The sequence below is a fragment of the Anoplolepis gracilipes genome, chromosome 15 (assembly GCF_047496725.1).
Source record: "Anoplolepis gracilipes chromosome 15, ASM4749672v1, whole genome shotgun sequence".
Taxonomy (NCBI): Eukaryota; Metazoa; Arthropoda; class Insecta; order Hymenoptera; family Formicidae; genus Anoplolepis; species Anoplolepis gracilipes.
The window spans coordinates 7,833,431-7,853,696 of NC_132984.1; the positions used below are offsets into that span (position 1 = coordinate 7,833,431).

At 26.9% G+C, this 20,266-nt stretch overlaps 2 protein-coding genes and 1 long non-coding RNA gene across 3 annotated transcripts; 1 reads left to right on the top strand and 2 right to left on the bottom strand.

Annotated features, from left to right (window-relative positions):
• The first annotated feature begins 8,926 nt into the window (after positions 1-8,926).
• On the top strand, positions 8,927-10,306 carry LOC140674099 (uncharacterized). The gene is made up of 5 exons (XR_012048160.1): positions 8,927-9,147; positions 9,271-9,406; positions 9,502-9,618; positions 9,794-9,925; positions 10,164-10,306. It is a non-coding gene; the product is annotated as an uncharacterized lncRNA (long non-coding RNA).
• A 219-nt stretch (positions 10,307-10,525) lies between these two features.
• On the bottom strand, positions 10,526-14,968 carry LOC140674232 (nose resistant to fluoxetine protein 6-like). The gene is made up of 10 exons (XM_072907618.1): positions 14,876-14,968; positions 14,269-14,493; positions 13,973-14,186; positions 13,665-13,830; positions 13,492-13,571; positions 13,326-13,421; positions 13,130-13,259; positions 11,167-11,341; positions 10,773-10,915; positions 10,526-10,702 (listed from the first exon to the last, which is right to left on the bottom strand). The coding sequence occupies exons 1-10, from the start codon at positions 14,949-14,951 to the stop codon at positions 10,526-10,528; spliced, it is 1,482 nt and encodes a 493-aa protein (XP_072763719.1). The 5' UTR covers positions 14,952-14,968.
• A 1,508-nt stretch (positions 14,969-16,476) lies between these two features.
• LOC140674233 (uncharacterized) lies at positions 16,477-19,956 on the bottom strand. Its single transcript, XM_072907619.1, has 5 exons — positions 19,908-19,956; positions 19,577-19,738; positions 18,079-18,323; positions 16,652-16,815; positions 16,477-16,495 (listed from the first exon to the last, which is right to left on the bottom strand). Exons 1-5 carry the CDS (start codon positions 19,951-19,953, stop codon positions 16,477-16,479), a joined length of 636 nt encoding a protein of 211 aa, XP_072763720.1. The 5' UTR covers positions 19,954-19,956.
• Between the last annotated feature and the right edge of the window lie 310 nt (positions 19,957-20,266).

Sequence of the window (20,266 nt, forward strand, 5' to 3'; positions counted from 1 at the left end):
GAATAATTATTGAAAAATTAATTTACAAAGATCGGCAAATCCGTCGCGAGTATCAGTCTGCTACAAAAAAGATGGCGAGAAGGACGGCCCTAAGGACGGTCGCTAAGCGCGCGCGGCGTAAATAGACGCCATTGGCTGCGTTCAGCAGAGAAAGCAAATCAGTGAGTGCTTAGTGATTCTTTATTGTGATTGGTTTTTGCATTTAGATCCAATGAAGATCTAAATGCAAGAACCAATAACAATAAAGAATCACTAAGCGCTTACTGATTTGCTTTCTCTGCTGAACGCAGCCATTGCCTTGCGATTATCAGGGACATAGACGAGAAGCATTGATAAGAACAATAGATTAGCGATTATTATTTAGCGACCGGCCTAGCGGTGGGCCGTCCTTCTCGCCATCTTTTTTGCGGCGGGCTGATACTCGCGCCGGATTTGCTGATCTTTGTCAATTTCTCAATAATTATTCTGAAAATCGCCTTTGCTAATACTCACATGAATTGGTCGATATTTTTAAATTAATTCCTCAATAATTATTGCAAAATGGTTAAGAACTTTTCTGTTCAGTTTAACGCACGCTACCTGCTCACGAGCGTTGATTCAATCTTTACCGGACACCCTGTATATATACATATATATATATATACAGGGTGTCCCTAAATTAGCGGATCAACTCTCGTGGGTAGATAGAGCGTGTTAAACTAAAGAGAAAAATCTTATATCATTTTGCTAAATTCGCAATAATTAATGAGATATAAATTAATAAAGATCGGCCAATACGTGCTAGGATAAGCGCGCGGCGCGAAGAAGCCTCCTACTTGTTACTTGATACTAGGCGCGCGACAAGACAGCAGGCGGAGCGCTCTACAAAGGACATACAAAGGAGGTACAAAGGGCGTACTAAAAGAAACACGTACATCGCTCTGCGTTTATGTCTTGCCTAGTATCAAGTAACAACTGGGAGGTTTCTTCGCGCCGCGCGCTTATACTGGCACGGATTGATCGATCTTTATTAATTTATATCTCATTAATTATTGCGAATTTAGCAAAATGATATAAGATTTTTTTCTTCAGTTTAACATGCTCTATCTACCCACGAGAGTTGATCCGCCAATTCGGGGACACCCTGTATATAATTGCACATGTAATTTTTTTTTGTATAAATCAATATTAATTTCTTGTATATAAAACCTATTAAAATGAATTCTTCAAGAAGTATATAATTTGTTTAATATTGTAAATTAAAAATTCTATATGTTATAATATTAACAAAATAATACAAATAATACAAATTAAATTAAAAAAATGTATTAACTATTATTATTAACCTTTTTTTAAATTTGTTTGAATATATAAAATGTGTGCTTGCGTGTAAAATAAATAAACAACTAATATCTTTTTCGTACATATATGTATGTACATGTAGGTATGTATGTAACGCGTACTAAAATTTTCTTAAACGTTTGATACAAATGCATTTGTATATACAATTTTGTTTTATAAATTTATTACCAATAAGTATTCGAAAAATCGTAACTTTGTAATATAAAATAATATGCACGTACATAAATGTATATACTTATGTATACATATGTATATACAAATATGTATAATATTTGTATAAAAGTGTATATACAAAACCAAAAAGATTGAAAGTATTCAAAAAGTAAAATTATTTACTTACTATTTTGGTTTCCATACGAGTGCAACACCAGAGAAACGAGTTAAATATTGGACCAGAGCACAGCGTACACCGAGTCTTCTGCCTATGCAATGAGCCATAGACAGTACAGATATTTGTGTTATATCCTGTGTTACAAATTATATTAGAAACATTATATTCAACATTTATAATATATGAAAGACATGTTAGTCTTATGATAAACAGAACAAAAAAAAAATAAAATTTCTTTAACATAATTTTAAATTAATAATTTTATAATCTGAAACAACTTACATAATGTACATTTCTAAATAGCTCTCTGAATTTTAAATTTATATCTAGTCGTTCTAATAGATCACAGAAATTTCTTCGCAAATGATATATAAAATCACTTAATTCATCCATAATTTGCTTCGTTTCTACTGTATTCCAAAAATGGTTATAGATGTTGTTGTCTTTCCAAAAAAAAAAGTTGTTCGGAAGACGCCTTAAATATTGAATGTGCAGGATATTTTTGTTTAAGGCGGGATAAAAATTCTTGCGTAATATCATCTAACCATGTTTTTATAACTGAGCAAGACACATGTGGTTTAAAATATTGTGCCAAAATAGTAAATAATTTTTCTAAAATTTGCTTTTCTCTTGGTAGATCCATAAATTTCATTATCTTATATACAAATCGATATTGTTGCAGGCAATCAAGAATTAAACTAAAGTTATATTTTTTTGTCAAAGTAGAACAGGGTGTCCTGAAAAGAATTTACATATGTATTAATTATATAATACTTACATTATTTTATTTAAAATAAAAGCAGTTAAATTTATTAAATTTTACCTCGATATATATATAATTTTGCAGAAATAATTCCATTTAATTCATCATAAACAAAATAATAAATCATAGAATTTTCAGCTATAAAATGTAGAAGACATTCTAATTGTTTTTTGGTAAAACCCCGTAACTTATCCTCCGATATCAAATGTACAAAATACTGTAGTTTCTTGATACTCTGTACTCCTTTTTTTATTTGTTTTTCAAAATTTAATTTAGCAAATTTTCTTCTTTGTTTTTCTATCTCCTTTTTCATATATTTCATTTTCGTAGTATAACATCTGAAATTAAAATGAAAAGTTCTCAAAAATTTATTGAACAACATCATAACAACAATACCAGCAATAAATTGTAGACAATATCTTTTCTAAGATATATATATATATATATATATATATATATATACGTTTCTTAATTACAAACATATTAATGTTCAAAATACATAAGTTTAAAAACCTATAATATTATGAATTTCTATGTTATAAGAAAATATATATTAACTACTTAAGTATAAAATGTAAACGGCGATAGAGAGCAAAAATGTGTCCTGACTAAGGTAAATACCTTCAATCTATGATAAAATAAATAACAAAGTTTGAGTATAATGGATTATTTATCCACTTATCTTACATATATCGTAACATGTTCAAGTAATAAATCACTTACAAAAAATTTTTTGAAAAATCGCAATCCGCAAATTTACAAAATCGGAGATATTATAAAAGAATAGAATTAATTACTTAAAATGCGTACGTTTCGAGCTCAATTTTGAGTCTTCTTCAGCGCTATGATTACGTACAATAATAAGAATTTTTATGGAACGGGAAATATAAACAATAAATTAAATATAAAGATATAGTTAAGCTATCAACTTAATTATTCTAGATCGTCTCTGAAGGGCGTTTTTATAATGATTTTGGCAGTCACCATGAGTTAACTTTACATAAAAAATCACTAATCTGATAATATTGTATAAGAATAAGCAGTGACCGTTGAAATTCTCATACGATATTCTGTGACGGTTAATAATAATTAGTTGACTCAAATCCGTGTATTGCGGAGGACGTTCCTATAATGTCATTATAGAACATTAATGGACATTATAGGAACGTCCTCCGTAGTACACGGATTTGAGTCAACTAATTATTATTAACCGTCACAGAATATCGTATAGCTTAACTATATCTTTATATTTAATTTATTGTTTATATTTCCCGTTCCATAAAAATTCTTATTATTGTACGTAATCATAGCGCTGAAGAAGACTCAAAATTGAGCTCGAAACGTACGCATTTTAAGTAATTAATTCTATTCTTTTATAATATCTCCGATTTTGTAAATTTGTGGGTTGCGATTTTTCAAAAAATTTTTTGTAAGTGATTTATTACTTGAACATGTTACGATATATGTAAGATTAATGGATAAATAATCCATTATACTCAAACTTTGTTATTTATTTTATCATAGATTGAGTGTATTTACCTTAGTCAGGACACATTTTTGCTCTCTATCGCCGTTTACATTTTATACTTTAGTTTATATTTAAGAGAGCACTGAATTTATTTATTTAATAACTACTTAAATTATAAATATCATAATAGTATATATAACGGGTAGCAATTTGTGTACATAAAAGCAACATGTTATCAAGATATATTTACTGCGATACACGTGTCAATAAGATGAAAATAAAAACTAAAATTGAGTACAGCGTTTAAATAAAAATAAAACTGATTGCATATTAAGTTAAATAAAATCATAAAGTTAAGTAAAAGATGTTGCATTATAAGGTCCAAAAGATATTATTTATGAAAAGTAAAAAAGCGTAACTCTTGAAACAAATAAATGTAAGAAAAGTGTTTTATATAAATATATTATATAGATACATAATTATGTAAATTATTATACATAACTATGAATATTTTAAAATTAAAATATGAAAAATTGTAACATATTATTCTAATTTAATGTTTCATGATGTTTTACACTATAAAATAAATATTTCTATTCATAAAATCAAAATATTTGAAAAAGAAAAGGAGTTTAATAATTTAAAAAGAAAATAAAAACTACTATATATGTGTGTATATATATATATATATATATATATGTATGTGTATACTAAATTTGAAAAATTTAATATCAAAACTTATAAATGAAAAAGTACCTCTGATAAAGTTTCTCTTTCCAAACTTGGTCGTGCAGTTTAATCTGCCGTAATATTTTACACATGGATTTAAAATTTATGATATCTTCCAAGTTAATATTCTCACATGAAAGAATCTTCTCAAGCACTTGGATGGGTAAGTCTGTTATTGTAGCCATCATAAAAAATTTAACAATTTACAAAACAACTCGAAACGTTATTTACTGATAATAAGTTCCCTTAGTATCACTTAATTTAATTTCGTTAATATATTTATGTGATGAAAAATCATGAATGTGAGCATAGAAAGTTTATGTAGCTTGTAACACTGTCCCGATGCGTCTATAACGTGTACTTCGTTCGAGCTGCGTTCGTCCAGACTAAAGATAAACTTTATTTAGAAATGTTTCAAAGAATTTGAGTTACTACGCAGAAAAGAGACACTAAGGGTTCTTAGTCCTGATTAGTTGAATAAAATTGACGAATAAAAGCACAAATTACTTGAAGAAATATTTCTCAGCAAATCCTCTTCACTTTTCTTGAGATTTCTTTTCACTATTGTTGAGATTTATGCCTTTGTTCCTTTTCTTAATGGACTTTTTCTTTTGATTATTTTATTGTCTGTTGCTTATTATTGTTAACAATTGATTCTGTTTGAGGTCTCTTTAAGTCAGTCGACAACTAGAATTTTGAAATATTCAGTAATATATTCTGTATATGAATTTTTTCTTTCTCTTAAATGTACAGACATATTTTTACCAGAAAAATTATAAATTTTAGAATTAAGTTATGCAAAATATCTTGCAGGTAATAGTACAAATATTATCAGTTTAAAAGATAAAGCTTCAAAAATATTAATAGAAACAAAGAGTGTTTTTGTATTTTTTTTTCTTGAAGCAAAATAAATGTGTAATTTTTTTTTAAAATAAAATGTAGAGCGTGTTCTAAAATGCAATCAACATGTATGAAACTATTATTATATAATTAATGCTTAATTCTTCATTTTATATGCAACTGGTTGACAAGTGTGGAAGTATTTCGCTAATTATAAGAAATGATAAAATTAAAATAATTATGCATAGAAGTACGCAGTCTCGAAAAAACTAGCATTATGTACTTGCTCAACATATCACTCTCACGTAATATGCTTTGCAACAATCTCAAGAGAATAGTAATGCATTAACTCCATACTATTAGCATCGAGTTTGTCGACCTCTCCGTGAATTATAAAATCCTCTAATGTAAAAAATATAAACAATTTTAATTATCATTTTTAAAAGACATTCTCTGATTTATATATTAAAAAAAATTTTCAATAAACCTTCAATTTGTAATAATGATGTAAACGTTTTCTGTTTATGCGCGTACAGTTCAACAACTAAAAAATCTAGTCTACTATATCAAATCTGAAATCTCAAGTAGAGCCAAAGGTACATATTAACAAAAGAAAAATAAACTCGTTTAGTCACTGGTGACAGTCCAGCTCTCCGGAAATCTCAACCACGATTGTACATACAGATCTTGACGCACACATAGTAGTAATCAGAGATTTGGATAGCAAATTAGTTTTACTATCCAAACAAGTTCGTCTTGTTGCCACAAGTACCGCGTTATTTACCAGGAATGCGTGCATACGAAGTGCGTAACTAATAAGGATACCATTATGGACAAAATATTAAATATTAAATATTAAGAAAAAAGGAAGAAAAGAGAGATAATGAGAAAGAGAGAGAGAGAGAGAGAGAGAGAGAGAGAGAGAGAATCTTCTTTCTTTCTTAATATTTAATATATTATAACTTGTCTATTGTACTCCAAGTATTTAATATTAATAATATGTATTTATTAATAATATTGACTGGGACTTTTTGAGAACAATACTAAGAATTGCAGTTTACCATTGTTCATCTTATATTGTTCAATGTTCGACTTTAAACATTAAGCATTTCTCTTTTATTGTTCTGCAACCCGTTTTACATTTTAATACGGCGCACTGCTTGATCATGGCAACTTTTTGCTTTTTCCGAAAGAAACAATTTTTCGATGACAACTCTTAACGACAAAAAAAATATTGGTAAAAAATGTATGGATAGAATTAAAAGTAAGTAAAGGTTTTTTTTGAAGTCTTTCAGGTAAGATTTGAGAAATCCTTCCAGTTTCGAATTTCAAAGAAATTACTGGCCTTTTGTTACACATGTCCCTGACAAAGTGAAATACTATTTAGAAAATTTAGGAAAAAAGCTTCTTTTCCGCTTCTTTAGTTCACAGATCATTATATCTCATTATTTTCTAATAAATTTGGAAACAATTAAAATTTTTGCAGAATATTCACGACATAAACAAATTGTTCTAAATAAAATTTGAAAACTAATTTTATGAATACTTCTAAATATAACTTTTTTTTAAATATATGTATTTCATGCCAGGGATATTTGTAACTAAAGGCAAGCAATTTCTTCAAAATTCGAAACTGGAAGAATTTCTCACAAGTTTTACTTGACTTCAGAAAAATTTTTGTATCGTGCGCATAATCACGTTGCAACTGGGGCAACCACTACACAATATTAATAATAGCTACAATAATGTGTTTACCTGAAGAAGTGATAGATATCATATTTGGCTACAATGATATCAGCATTGAGGATATTATTAACTTCAGATGTATGTGCAAGAAATTTCAACACATTGCATAATACAATAAGTTTAAAGAAAATAAGTTTTTTCAAAGGTAATTAGTTGTTAATTAGTTAATTTTTTACAATTTGATTTTATTAAAGTACTTATTATACAATCAGTTCTGCAAAACATATATTCTATACGAATAAGACATATAAGAAAGGTAAAAAATACAATAAGAAATATAAAAAGATTAAGAAAATCAAATCACGTAAAGAACGCTAGCAATTATTTTCAATAAATTTTTTCATCAATTAAATTTAGTGTTTAATTAATTAATATAATTGTTATATTTTGTATTTCCTTTGTAACAAACAAATAAATTTTTAAAAATAATTTGTATTCATTTTTTGTCTTTTATTAACCAGTTTTAATAATATAATTATTTTAGTTAATAATGTTATGAAATTACTCATTAAATTTATGTTTTATAAATACACAGCTTATAAAAGTTAATTTGACACAATTTCAAAATATGGCTATAATACTGTCCATTATTTACACCATTGTATATTATTAGTGTATAAATTTTAATTACAATTTAAATTGAAGATTATACAGGGTGTCCGGTAATTCATAAAAAATCTGTCGTGTACAGACAGGACCTATCAAACTGAGCAAAAAAGTCCTTTACCATTTTGCGATTTTTGCAATAATTATTGAAAAATTAATTAAAAAATGTCGACTAATTTGCGTCAATATATTAGCGCTCTACAAAAAGAGACTGCTTGTTGTCAAGCGGCCGCTAGGAGCACAGCAAGAAGAGACAGCCCTTTGTACACGCTTACTATGTGTGCGACTAGCAACCGTGTGACAGCAAACTGGTTTTTCTCGCCACGTGCAAATATTCACACGAATTGGTCCATATTTTTCAATTAATTTCTCAATAATTATTCCAAAAATATGAAAATGATATAGAACTTTCTTGCTCGCTTTGATCCGTTCTATGCGTACACGATTTTTTACGAATTACCGGACACCCTGTATACTGCATACTTTATTTTATATTAAAACAAAAAAGTCGATATTTTGACTAATTCTATATATTACACAATTTAAATCTTTGAAAACTTATTACACTAATGAAATAGTTTAGTGTTCTTTAAAAATTTACGACAATATTATTTATTTCGATTTCAGATGGCCTACAGCGAGAAAAAAACTATAACAAAAAGTTTAAGGAAAATAAACAGAAAGCATCTGAAGGGAATAAACAAGAAAATAAAAAAGATTTAAACTTTATAGAAATAGGTATTAATTGTAAAAGACAATTACGGAATACTGAAAATATTAAAAAATGTTATTCTAATAATATATCAATCGATAATGTAGTACATTACGATTACATATTATGGTTACATATGGTTTACATATTATGGTTAGATTAAGATATAAAGTTAATATGCATGGAGCGTAAAGATAAAATTTTCTTTCTATAGCGATGAGATTAAAAATTTGCTTATTCAATTTTCACGGTAAGATTATATAAATTAAAATACTATTAACTTTATGGACTAACATACATATTGAATAATTAATATTTGTAATTTTAATTATAAATTATTTAGAAAAGTTGTTTGCGAACAATTAACGGAAAGATATTATAATATGCGACTCTTTAACTTTCTGAGGAATCTTCAGCTGAACATAAAATATCGTAATTTTAAAAAGCAGACTCACACAGTGCAACTTTTAGAACAAAGTGTTACTTTTGTTGCACAAGAATTACAGCCTCAAAAGGATGTATTTTATTCGTCCGTAACAGAGTCACTAGATAAAAAAAAATCGGAAAACATAAAGTGGAATACACAATTAAAATACAAATGTATAGATTATGTAAATACTATTGATCATGACGTATAAAAATATGGTCAATTATGTTATAAACATGTTAGTTAATGTAATCTTAGAAATACTTTTTTTTTAAATTAATTTCTACATTGTAATTTCTGACATTAGGTTTTAGAACATAAATGTGGTGAAGAATAGTAATATATACAATATATCATAGCGTTCCCAGAAGACTTGGCCTACGTTGCGATATAAGACTCGTATATCCCGATAAACGTATCTGTTTATTTTGGAAATCGAGTTAGTAAGTGTAATGTCAGATTTAAAATTATTTAAATCTTTCGCTATTTTTATTCCTATCATACAAACACGTACACACATAATTTCTTTTGTTTACAGTGCCACAAAGATTTTAGAAAATGTAAGATGTTTTAGAATAAACATTCTAACAAATTCCCAGATTGTTTTATCAAAGAACAGGGTTTTATAAAATTGAAAATAATGACAGCTATCAAGGTTGGTAATAACTCATATTTAATTTTAATATTAATTTCAAATTTGTAATATTAATATCAAGCAGAAAGATTTGCCCAATATAAGTATATGATAAATTCCGTGTTTGTAATTGGAACCTTATTTACATTTAAACCATTTTCCATTTAAAATAGAAATATTTTTGAATTTGTTTCAGTTTAATCGTGAATATTTGTTGGGAATAGAATCAGCAAATTCATTGAAAGCCTGCATAAATAATAGTTTCAACTGGAATATGGATTTAAAAGATTGGAGTTTGTGTTTAAAAAAGTTTGGACCACACTATACTGTAAGTAAGGATTACATATGCCGCATATTAATAATAATAATAAATCTCTCTGCCAACACAATAATGAGGCTTCTCTCTAATAATACATACAATTATATTATAGAAATATAATTATAGGCATTATAATTATCTATAATTTAACTAGCTGTAATTTAATTTTCTACAAACGCTTATTTAAGAATTACTTGACAAGAAATATCAATTAAGTATCAATTAAAGTTTGAACTTTCACTTTCAGTTAGTCCTAAACATAGGAGATTTTAAAATGCCAAGTACAAGACCAAAACAAAAGCGGTTGGAATGATTGTAACACATGGTGGTGAATCTACTGACTGTTCTGCAGGCGTGATAATTGGATAGCACCGATATAAAGACAGAGAGTCGGTTAAAATCTGCATAGAAAAAAAAGATAGACAAATTTATCCTTATATTTTTTCAATAAACATCTGGGTAATTATTTACTTTAACGGACACCTCGCCGATGACCTTGACCTTGACATATGTTGTAGAGGGTACACTCCTAAGTAACACGGCTTAGTTTCTAGCACTTGTTATTTTACGATTTGAAATTCTCGTCTCGCCTACCAGATAATTAATATTTCATGAAGACAAAGATCCGTGATGTCCACTCGACGTAACAATGTACTGTGTATCTTTTTTGTTATTGCGAGACTGAAGGAACATTTTCATTAGTAAAATATATGGTACTTCTGCCATTAAAGACAATACATAAGCGCAAAAATAACTTATCCCAATATATCCTATAAACATAGTAACCTAAAAATTTATAATAAATGTTAAAAAGTTCTCTGTCAATATCAGAATTTTAGACATAATCTCTACTTACTAGAGGCCAAAATTCCATGTGAACGGATGTTTCACTAGACGAGCGAATCAACTGTATGACAAAAGGATTTACGAGATAAGCACAATAAGTAAGTTTGCTAAGAGAAATGAAAACTTTGGACGATAATAACTGATTAACAATACCTGTAACACAATAAAACATTTCTATGTACATTTATATGTGATGATAAAAATAAAATTTTTTTAAAATTATGAAAGTATTTTTTATGCATTATGTCAGCACTTATTGAAGTAGAACTTATAAAAGTGTAAATTAGAAATAAATTAAATGAGAGATGCAACTTATATAATATATTACAACTTATTTACAAAGATTATGTCAAGTGTGTATAGTAATATTTCTATACACATGTTATTACATGTATGATACTAACCACCATACTTAGTAAAATACGCTACTACAATCCATGCTATACTTATGGCCCAAAGTATTCTACTCAACGCAATATAGATAGCAGCATTCAAAATGGATACGTGTTGTTTATAAAGGCCTAACAATGCGAAAATAACACACGCGCTACTAAAACACCAGCATAAAATTACAGTTTTCTGAAAAAAATTGTTTTATATGTAAAATATTATAACAAAAATAATATATATATAAAGTGTACAATCTTTCTTTGATAAGATTGCAAATATTAGACCTTTTCGATTTCAATAATTTGAAGCATGTTATAGACAGAAAGTCTAAAATCTGTCAATGAACATTGAATCAACGCTCATATATAATTTTAAAGTTATAAAACCCTAACAAATTAAAATGCACCCAGCACCTGCCTGGTGCTTTAAATCTGAAACGAGGTCTAAAAATATATAATTACATTTTCTTTTTATTTTTCGCTAACATTAAGCAATATGAGATAGTGAGAGTAATAGTTGATGAGTTCCTTCAAAAAAGTTATTTTGCATGAGAAGTCAACAAGATACATATACGGTACTATATTAATTTTCACATTTCGTTTGCACGCATTTCAGGCAGACGATGTAGGATTTTACTTTGTATGGATTGCTATGTAAGGATTTTGATTTGCGCAGAAAGGTGGAAATTTGAGCGAAACTATATATTTTAGACATTGTTTTACGTTCAAAAGATCGAGCTATGATTAACTTTGCTTGTTTATAAATATTGTATCAAACAATTGTCCAGCAAAAATCTTTGATTGTGATTCTAGTCTATGATATTGATCACATGCTTCAAATTTATTAAAACTTGTAAGAACATCTCCAAACTATAACATTCAGTTTATATTATTATAATATGTACTATATAAATATATATATATATATATTGTATATATACAGAGTGTGCCATTTTAATTCCTCTAGTGAAATATCTCGAAAAATATGGAAAATTCGAAAAAATGTTTCAGACAAAAGTTGTATGGTTTCTAGGGGGACATAAGATGGTGCCATTAGTTTGACCTTGAAGAGTCACATAAAAATCACGTGAAGGTCATTTTGAATTTCTTAAATAGAACATCCTATATATTTTTGCCTATTCTTGTAGCTTATCTTGAGCTTTCCAAAACACTATGATAAAATGTTTTTTCATTAAACACTTTTCGAGTTATAAGGCTTCAAAGTTGCAATATTTTGACATAAAATACAAGATATCTCGTAAAATATTCATTTCTCGATTATCTTACCCTAATACTTTTATGCACAGAATAACGAGACAAATCAATTGGCATAATTAAAACACATAATTATGTTAAAGTAAAAATGTGTAACTGCTAGTTGCAAATTCAGATTTTTTTTTAAAGATAATTATGTTTTCTTTACACCAATTGATTCATCTCATAATTCTGTGTATAAAAGTATTAGGGTAAGATAACCGAGAAATGAATATTTTACGAGATATCTTGTTGTATTTTATGTCAAAATATTGCAACTTTGAAGCCTTATAACTCAAAAGTGTTTAATGAAAAAACATTTTATCATAGTGTTTTGGAAAGCTCTCAAAGTCAGCTACAAGAATATGTAATGAAAAATAGTAGGTTCCATTTAAGAAATTAAAGATGACTTTCACGTGACCTTCAAATGACTCTTCAAGGTCATACCAATGGTACCATCTTATGACCCCCTCGAAACACATGTCTGAACCATTTTTCTCTCCCAGGCTTGGTTTTCGAGATATTCGACTGGAGGAATTAAAATGGGACACCCTGTATATATAAATATTTAATTAAGATATAAAAAATATATTAATACGTAAATTAATATATAAATAATTAATCAGAATAATCAATTTACGTATTTGGTAACTATTTTGATAATTGTTTACTAATTGCTTATTATTTTACATTAAACTTATATAAAAGTCAGATTATACTTTACCTTTTTCAAGATCAACTTTTTATTTAGTCTTCTTACAAGATAACCTATAATTATGCCAATAATATACGGTCCAATTCTAATCCATGGAGGGTAGTACAAGACACTCGAAAGTCTGTATTGTTCATCAAGTCTGCAATAAGAAAAGGCTTATTTAATTAATGTAATTAATAATTAGCAAGAGGTTATTATTACTTACGTCGGAACATATTCGTAAATATATGAAATATAACCGGTAAGCACAATAGAGCCTATTAAAAGTACACCCAATATGACAACAGTTACATAAAAATACCTGAAATAAAACAACTTAAGTTTATATGTTTAGCACATGCTGATAATAACACGCTAATAGATCAACTTACACAGTGGACAAAATTAGTAGCAATGTAGCAATTGTAAAGTATTGCATATCGTTGGCTAAATACCAACTCCAAACCATACACTACAAGAGAATCAAAACTTAAAAATAAAATTTTAATATTTTTTAAACAATATTGAACTAATAATAACTATTTTAAATACATTATACATATACCATTCTGTCGAGGTCAAATAGATTATTTATATATAAAAGATTTTTCCACCAATATTTTGTGCAAACTTCGTCCGATCTAAAATTTGGATAAAATTGTGAATTCTTGTTGTACCAAGCCGAACTTAATTGTAGTATTCCTATCATCATCATGTACGCAGGTGTCAACCTTAAAATAAAATTGTTTTGAAGTACATGTATAAAAAGAGAACATTATTATTTCATTCAATGTTGATTTTAATTTCTAAATTATTTTTACATGCATTGTTCTTGTTTATTATCTATTTAAATAAAGATAATAAAAAACGTACCGAATAAACCTTTTTATTATATAAGTAAAGAATTCATTCAATTTTGATTTACAATTAATCGATATAGTTTTTTTATTGTCTATTTTATTTTTAAAATATATATAGGCTACTAAAAATCCGCTTGAAAAGAAGAAGGTATCTACTGGTATAATTATATTAGATAATACTTGAACAAGGAAATCAGAGGTGATTCTCCATGCTAATGCTTTATTGTCTACAAACAAAAAAATCTCTATTATATACATAGAAAATAAGATATATATGTTAATTTTACAAGTTTTTTTTTAATTATTCACCGATGTAATCCAACATGAAAAATGGCATATGAAGAAAAATTATCCAACTCATACTTAGAAATTTTAAACCGTGAAGGACAGGTACTTCGTCAGCATTTAATTTCGTGCTGAATATAATTTTCGTATTTGTGTATATGGAAAAACACATTAGTATTTTTCCAATTCTATTTTCTCGACGTAAAGGCGAACGTATTATTTCCATTTCCACGGATATGTCTCTTACATCTAAATTACAATACAGAATTTCCAGTGGTATTTATTAAAAATCGAATATTTATTTGTACAATGTTGATTTATATAAATACTTTTATATAAATCAACATTGTTTTGATTAGGTAAGAGAACTTAAAAGAAAAAAACATTATATACAAAATATATACACAAAATGTTTAAGTAAATTTTTGATTCTTATAAAAGTAGCATTACATTATTTGACTTAAATATACTAACTTTAAAATAGTTAAATGTCATTTTAATTTATTTTGCACAAAGCATAATCGTGATATTTTTAAATATGAATAGAATGCATAATTAAAAATTATGAATAATCTATTATTAAAATTAAAAAATCTTTAAAGTACGTGTCTTAAATAGAATTTATACTTACTAGCGGTAGTTTTATCCTTTATAACTAAATATTTTTGATACACAAATATATCGTATATTGTTCCTATTATCATCATGAAGAATGTAAGCGCTAAAATGCGTCAATTATAAATTGAATGCAAAATATATTATTTCAAAACTTTTCAAAATTACCAAAATTTTCCTTTAACATATTATTATATGTTGATAAAGTTATTATTATTCTATATACATTATTAATTATATCCATGTAAATATAAATAGTAGTAGTAGTGGTATACCACTATATAAATATATATGTATATATATATATATATATATTTTTTTTTAATGGAAATAGTCTTCGGATGGATGTTATTTGCTGTGACAGCGTTATACCGACGTTTCGCAAATGTTACATTTTGCATCTTTAGGGCTAGGAGCTCCGATAGATGCCAGAATCTAGAGTTTTCGGAGCACGCTTACATTAATGCCTTATGTAAGCATGCAGTATTAGAGTCCGATACTAAGCTTTTAGGTTGTCTTTAAATAAAAATAATATATATTCTTTATTATTATTATATTCACTTTTTGATTATCTTACTCTAATACTTTTATTTTTATTTTTCTTTACACCAATTGATTCGTCTCATTATTCTGTGCATAAAAGTATTAGAGTAAGATAATCAAAAAATGAATATTTTACGAGATATCTTGTATTTTATGTCAAAATACTGCAACTTTGAAGCCTTATAACTCCAAAAATACTTCGTCATAAGTGTTTTAGAAAGCTCTCGAGATGAGCTACAAGAATATGCAAAAATATATGTATAGGGTGTTCCATTTAAAAAACTTAAAGTGACCTTCACGTGACCTTCAAATGACTTTTCAAGGTCAAACCAATGGTACCATCTTATGGCCCCCTCGATACCATACATCTTTTGTCTGAAACATTTTTCTGTAAAACGTATTATTCGGGAGATATTTGAGGTCGTTATTTAAAATGGTACACCCTGTATATGTATATATTTATAAAATATAATATTTATATAATGTAATTCTTTCTTAAAAAGAAATCTGAAAAACTTAATTAAATCTAAAATTAAAAATTTTATTTTCATCATAACCTATCAAAATAATCATTACTTGTACAATATTTATATACGTTTATAACAAATATATAACTTACCTAAATAGACTAATACCATCGATTTTCTTTTTACGACATGTTTTTATACAGCAAGATGCCGGCATTTTTATAAAAATTTTCTCCTCTTTATAGAAATTTTATGGCACTAAATAGCGTCGAACTCAGCCATAATCTACACCGCACTGTAAGACTCCCACAAATGATATGCTTTACACACACGTGACACACACATACAGACCCGCCGCCATTTTCTCTCATATCGAAAACTCCTCGAGCACGGGTCCGGCGACCGAGGTAGCGATTTAGTTTAGTGTAGACATCTGTAGCTCTTCCTTATATTCGAGGTACGACAGAACACATTAACAGAATTCTGAATAAACATAAAGTGATTTTCAAACTCAAAAGAAAGATTGTCCAGTTATTTTCTAATCCCAACGATCAGAACAACCATAAGTTTAATAACCTAATCCTAAGGAAATTCAGTATTAGAACTCCTAGCCCTGAAAATGTATACTGTAATGTTTGCGAAACGTCGGCATAACGTTGCATCTTTTCAGAAGTTTTTCATTGAGGAAATCAGTGGCCGCGAAAGCCTTAAAATTAAAATATATATATTTTTTCCCATTTTTTTCGATATACCAAATGAAAATTATTGAATTCTTAAATAACCATTGTTGATCTCCTTTTAGATTTTTAATCTCGATTAATTTGAAGTCTACGGAATAAAGGTCGTTGATAAAAAAAATCTTGTCATGAAATATTTTTTCCAGAATTAAATTTAGATCATTTATAGAACATGATGCTGGTAAACAGAGGCTGAGCGTAATTATGTCCTAAAATAAAAGATATTTTGTATATAATACATACATATTGATATATTTTTATACGTGAGTACATACATACACAGTATTAATATATGTATGTATTATCATATAATTCTGTCAATTATTAGTATATCTATGAATACTGTTGATAACTTTTTATTTTGAAATTTTGAAATATATTGTATATGTATGGAATCACGTTGAAAAGTATTGGGTATCCTTTATTTTTTCTTATTTTTTAATATGATATAAAATATTGGAAAAATAAAATAAAAATAAAAATATTTTAAAACTATTGAGAGAGAGAGAGAGAGAGAGAGAGAGAGAGAGAGAGAGAGAGAGAGAGAGAGAGAGAGAGCACATTGAAGCTAAAACTTAAAAATGTTTATTTTTAAATTTTTCTTCATAATATGATATTTCGCCGAGTATCAATAACTTTTTTGAAAGATACGAGTTTAGCTTTTAACAATAAGTTACGTAAGTCGGTCCTAAAGAAGAATTTATAGAAAAGTTTTAAAAAGCATTTTATAGGTAAAATGTTGTAATTATGGAACTTGACCTGAATTTGTCGAGAGAATTTTTTTTATCAAGATGCAGAATATGTAAATTTAAAGAACAAAACAATGTGTTTTTTTCATAAAGTACAGAGCAAGAAAAATAAAAAAATTTTTTTAAACAATCAATAGTGCGTTAAAATTGAAACTTTAAGATGCTTCTTTTAAAACTTTTCTATGATGATTTTTCGCCGAGTTACAACGGTTTGAAAATAGCTCATTTTTTGGCGCATAAAAAGTGTTCCCTATATCTTTTTGAGTAGTGTACATACATATACATACATAAAATTATGTTGAAAGTAAAAGGTTATTTCTTTGAAACAAAATATGTAAGACGCCATTTCATTAAGGAAACTTGTAAGTTTTATTAGTATTAGTATAAAAAAAATATATAATACTTTAATTTCAATACACATGATAAAAAAGGACCAATTTGTTTTTACGGATAATCTTGAAGCAAGTTTTTCAAAATGAAACATTTTATATCTTCTATATTAATTTTATAGATAAAATAAATAGATATATAGAATGTTTAAAAGAAGAGTTCATAGTTTATTTTAAGATATAGGAATGAATATATCTAAGATTAGTTTATTATATATCATTGTTACAATTTGATAAAATAAAAACTTTAAATTTATGTAAATTTACTAGTTTTAATTTAATTTATAATTTTATGATTTTTGTAGTTTATTCAATAAAAAATTTAGGAACTTACTTCATTGATATAATTTACGTGATATTGAAGAGTACTGTTGTGTTTGAAGTGAGCAATGAAATCATTTATTTTGAAAGGCGGAAATTCCTCTTGTGGATCACGATATATCGTATTATTTAATATATACCGCTCTGCGATCTCTAGAGGAGCTGTATTCATTGTATTAAGACATTGGTGACGATTACCCAACCAATAATTATTTCCATAAAGAAAGCCAGGTTTATATCCACCACTGGAATCCAACACTTAAAAATATAAAATAGCAATTGTTGTTTAAACAGAAGTATTTAACAATACAAATAATTATCATTCATTAGAGTCAACTATCAATATTTTCATTAATTGTTGAATCTGTGGAAAATAATCTTTAGATATTTCACATTATTCAGATTATTAAATAGCTACTTGTAAATAAATTGTATTATTTTATTATTATTTATTAATCATAAAGTTATATCTTAAATAGAGAATCATAAGTAATTATAAATGTTTTTTTAAAGATAATTAAAAAAAATAAAGACATTGCTCTGTATCTCACTAATAATAAGCATCTTGTCAGTAACATACACCAATGTTTTCGATACTCATTAAATCTAAAAAGTAATCTTTAAATATCTCGAATTATTTATATAAATTCAATTTGATATAAAATTAAATATTAAATATATAAGTATTATTTAATATAAATATTAAAGTATAGCCGTTGTATTAATTATATAAAATTTTAACTGAAAAAAATGAGGCAATTAAATAAAAGACCCTGCACTATTTAAGTATAGTAATCTTGATGCTAACATATTGAAAAAATCATTTTTTAATTTCATTACAACACGACAACACAAGAAATAATAGAGTTAAGGAGCTGAAATTTTAAGAAAAATTTTTTGTAGTGTTTTGGAGAAATAATATGCCAAATGTCATTTCGAAACTTGCCGGAAATACTTTTAATATGCTCTGGCTAATATTTGCGATCCATTTACTTCAGTAACTCTTCTTTACCTATCTTTTTATTTTGATCTTAATCTTTGAGAATCTTCTTGTGATTTCAATTATTTAATCTTTTAAGAATCTTATTGTGATTTGAATTATTAAAATAAAAACAGTATTAATCTTTTACTACAGTATTAGTAATTAATTAATAAAAATTACATTAATTATCTTTAACGATATCAAGTGGTAAACACATTATAAAAGATTTTAATTTAAAATGTTAAAATAATTTTACTCATGTGCACGTATAAAGCTTATTATAATTAATTACAGTGATATTTTTTAGTTAAAATTTACCACAAAGACTAACTAATTATTAATAATTACTAATAGTTGATGCTCTTTTTACAGTGATAGAAAAAGATACACAATTTAAGTTAACTTTAATTATAATTTTTGTAATTAAACAATTAATTCAGTGTAGAATAAAAATAAACAATAATTTATCATTTAGCTCTTCTAATTTTTGAGTTTTTCTTATAAGAAAATCATAATTAAATAAACTCACTTTTCAAGCTCCATAGCATTCGTTGATCCACGCCGTCTCGGAAATCTCGTAATTCCTTTCCGCACATATTTGATTTAACAAGATCAGCTTTTGAAGCAATGATATAAACGGGCAACACATTGCTACTAACTTTCTCGTATTCATTCTCATTAGATTTGTTAACTTTCTCAAAAGCATAAATCAATGAATCAATGTTTATATAAATACACAAAACAAACACAAATCGATAAAATAACATAATGCAGCTACAATTTAACAATCACTTTTATTGTTGAAGAATATGTAAGAAATATTAATTATAAATTATAACAGATTTCAGAGTTTTGCTTACAGATATTCTTTGTTGGTTTTAACAATAATAATGCACTATGTTTCATTAAGAGTTGACGATCAAGAAAGAAATGGTTAGGTTGGAATGGGGACAAGCGTATTTATACATTTACCATATTAATAATTTTGCATAAATGTAAATTTAAGTGATTTTAAACGTCTGGAAGTTAATCTTTGAACAGATTGTTTTTATCTATAAAAAAATATGATAAATATTCACATAAGGTCAGCCGTTCTCTAGAATTTAATAACTTTGACCAGTGGCGTAGCCAGACTTAAGTTTTTTGGGAGGGAGGGGGGCTAAAAATATTTCTATGGCTGGAATTCATAGACTTTTCTCAAGAAAAATCACTGAGACTT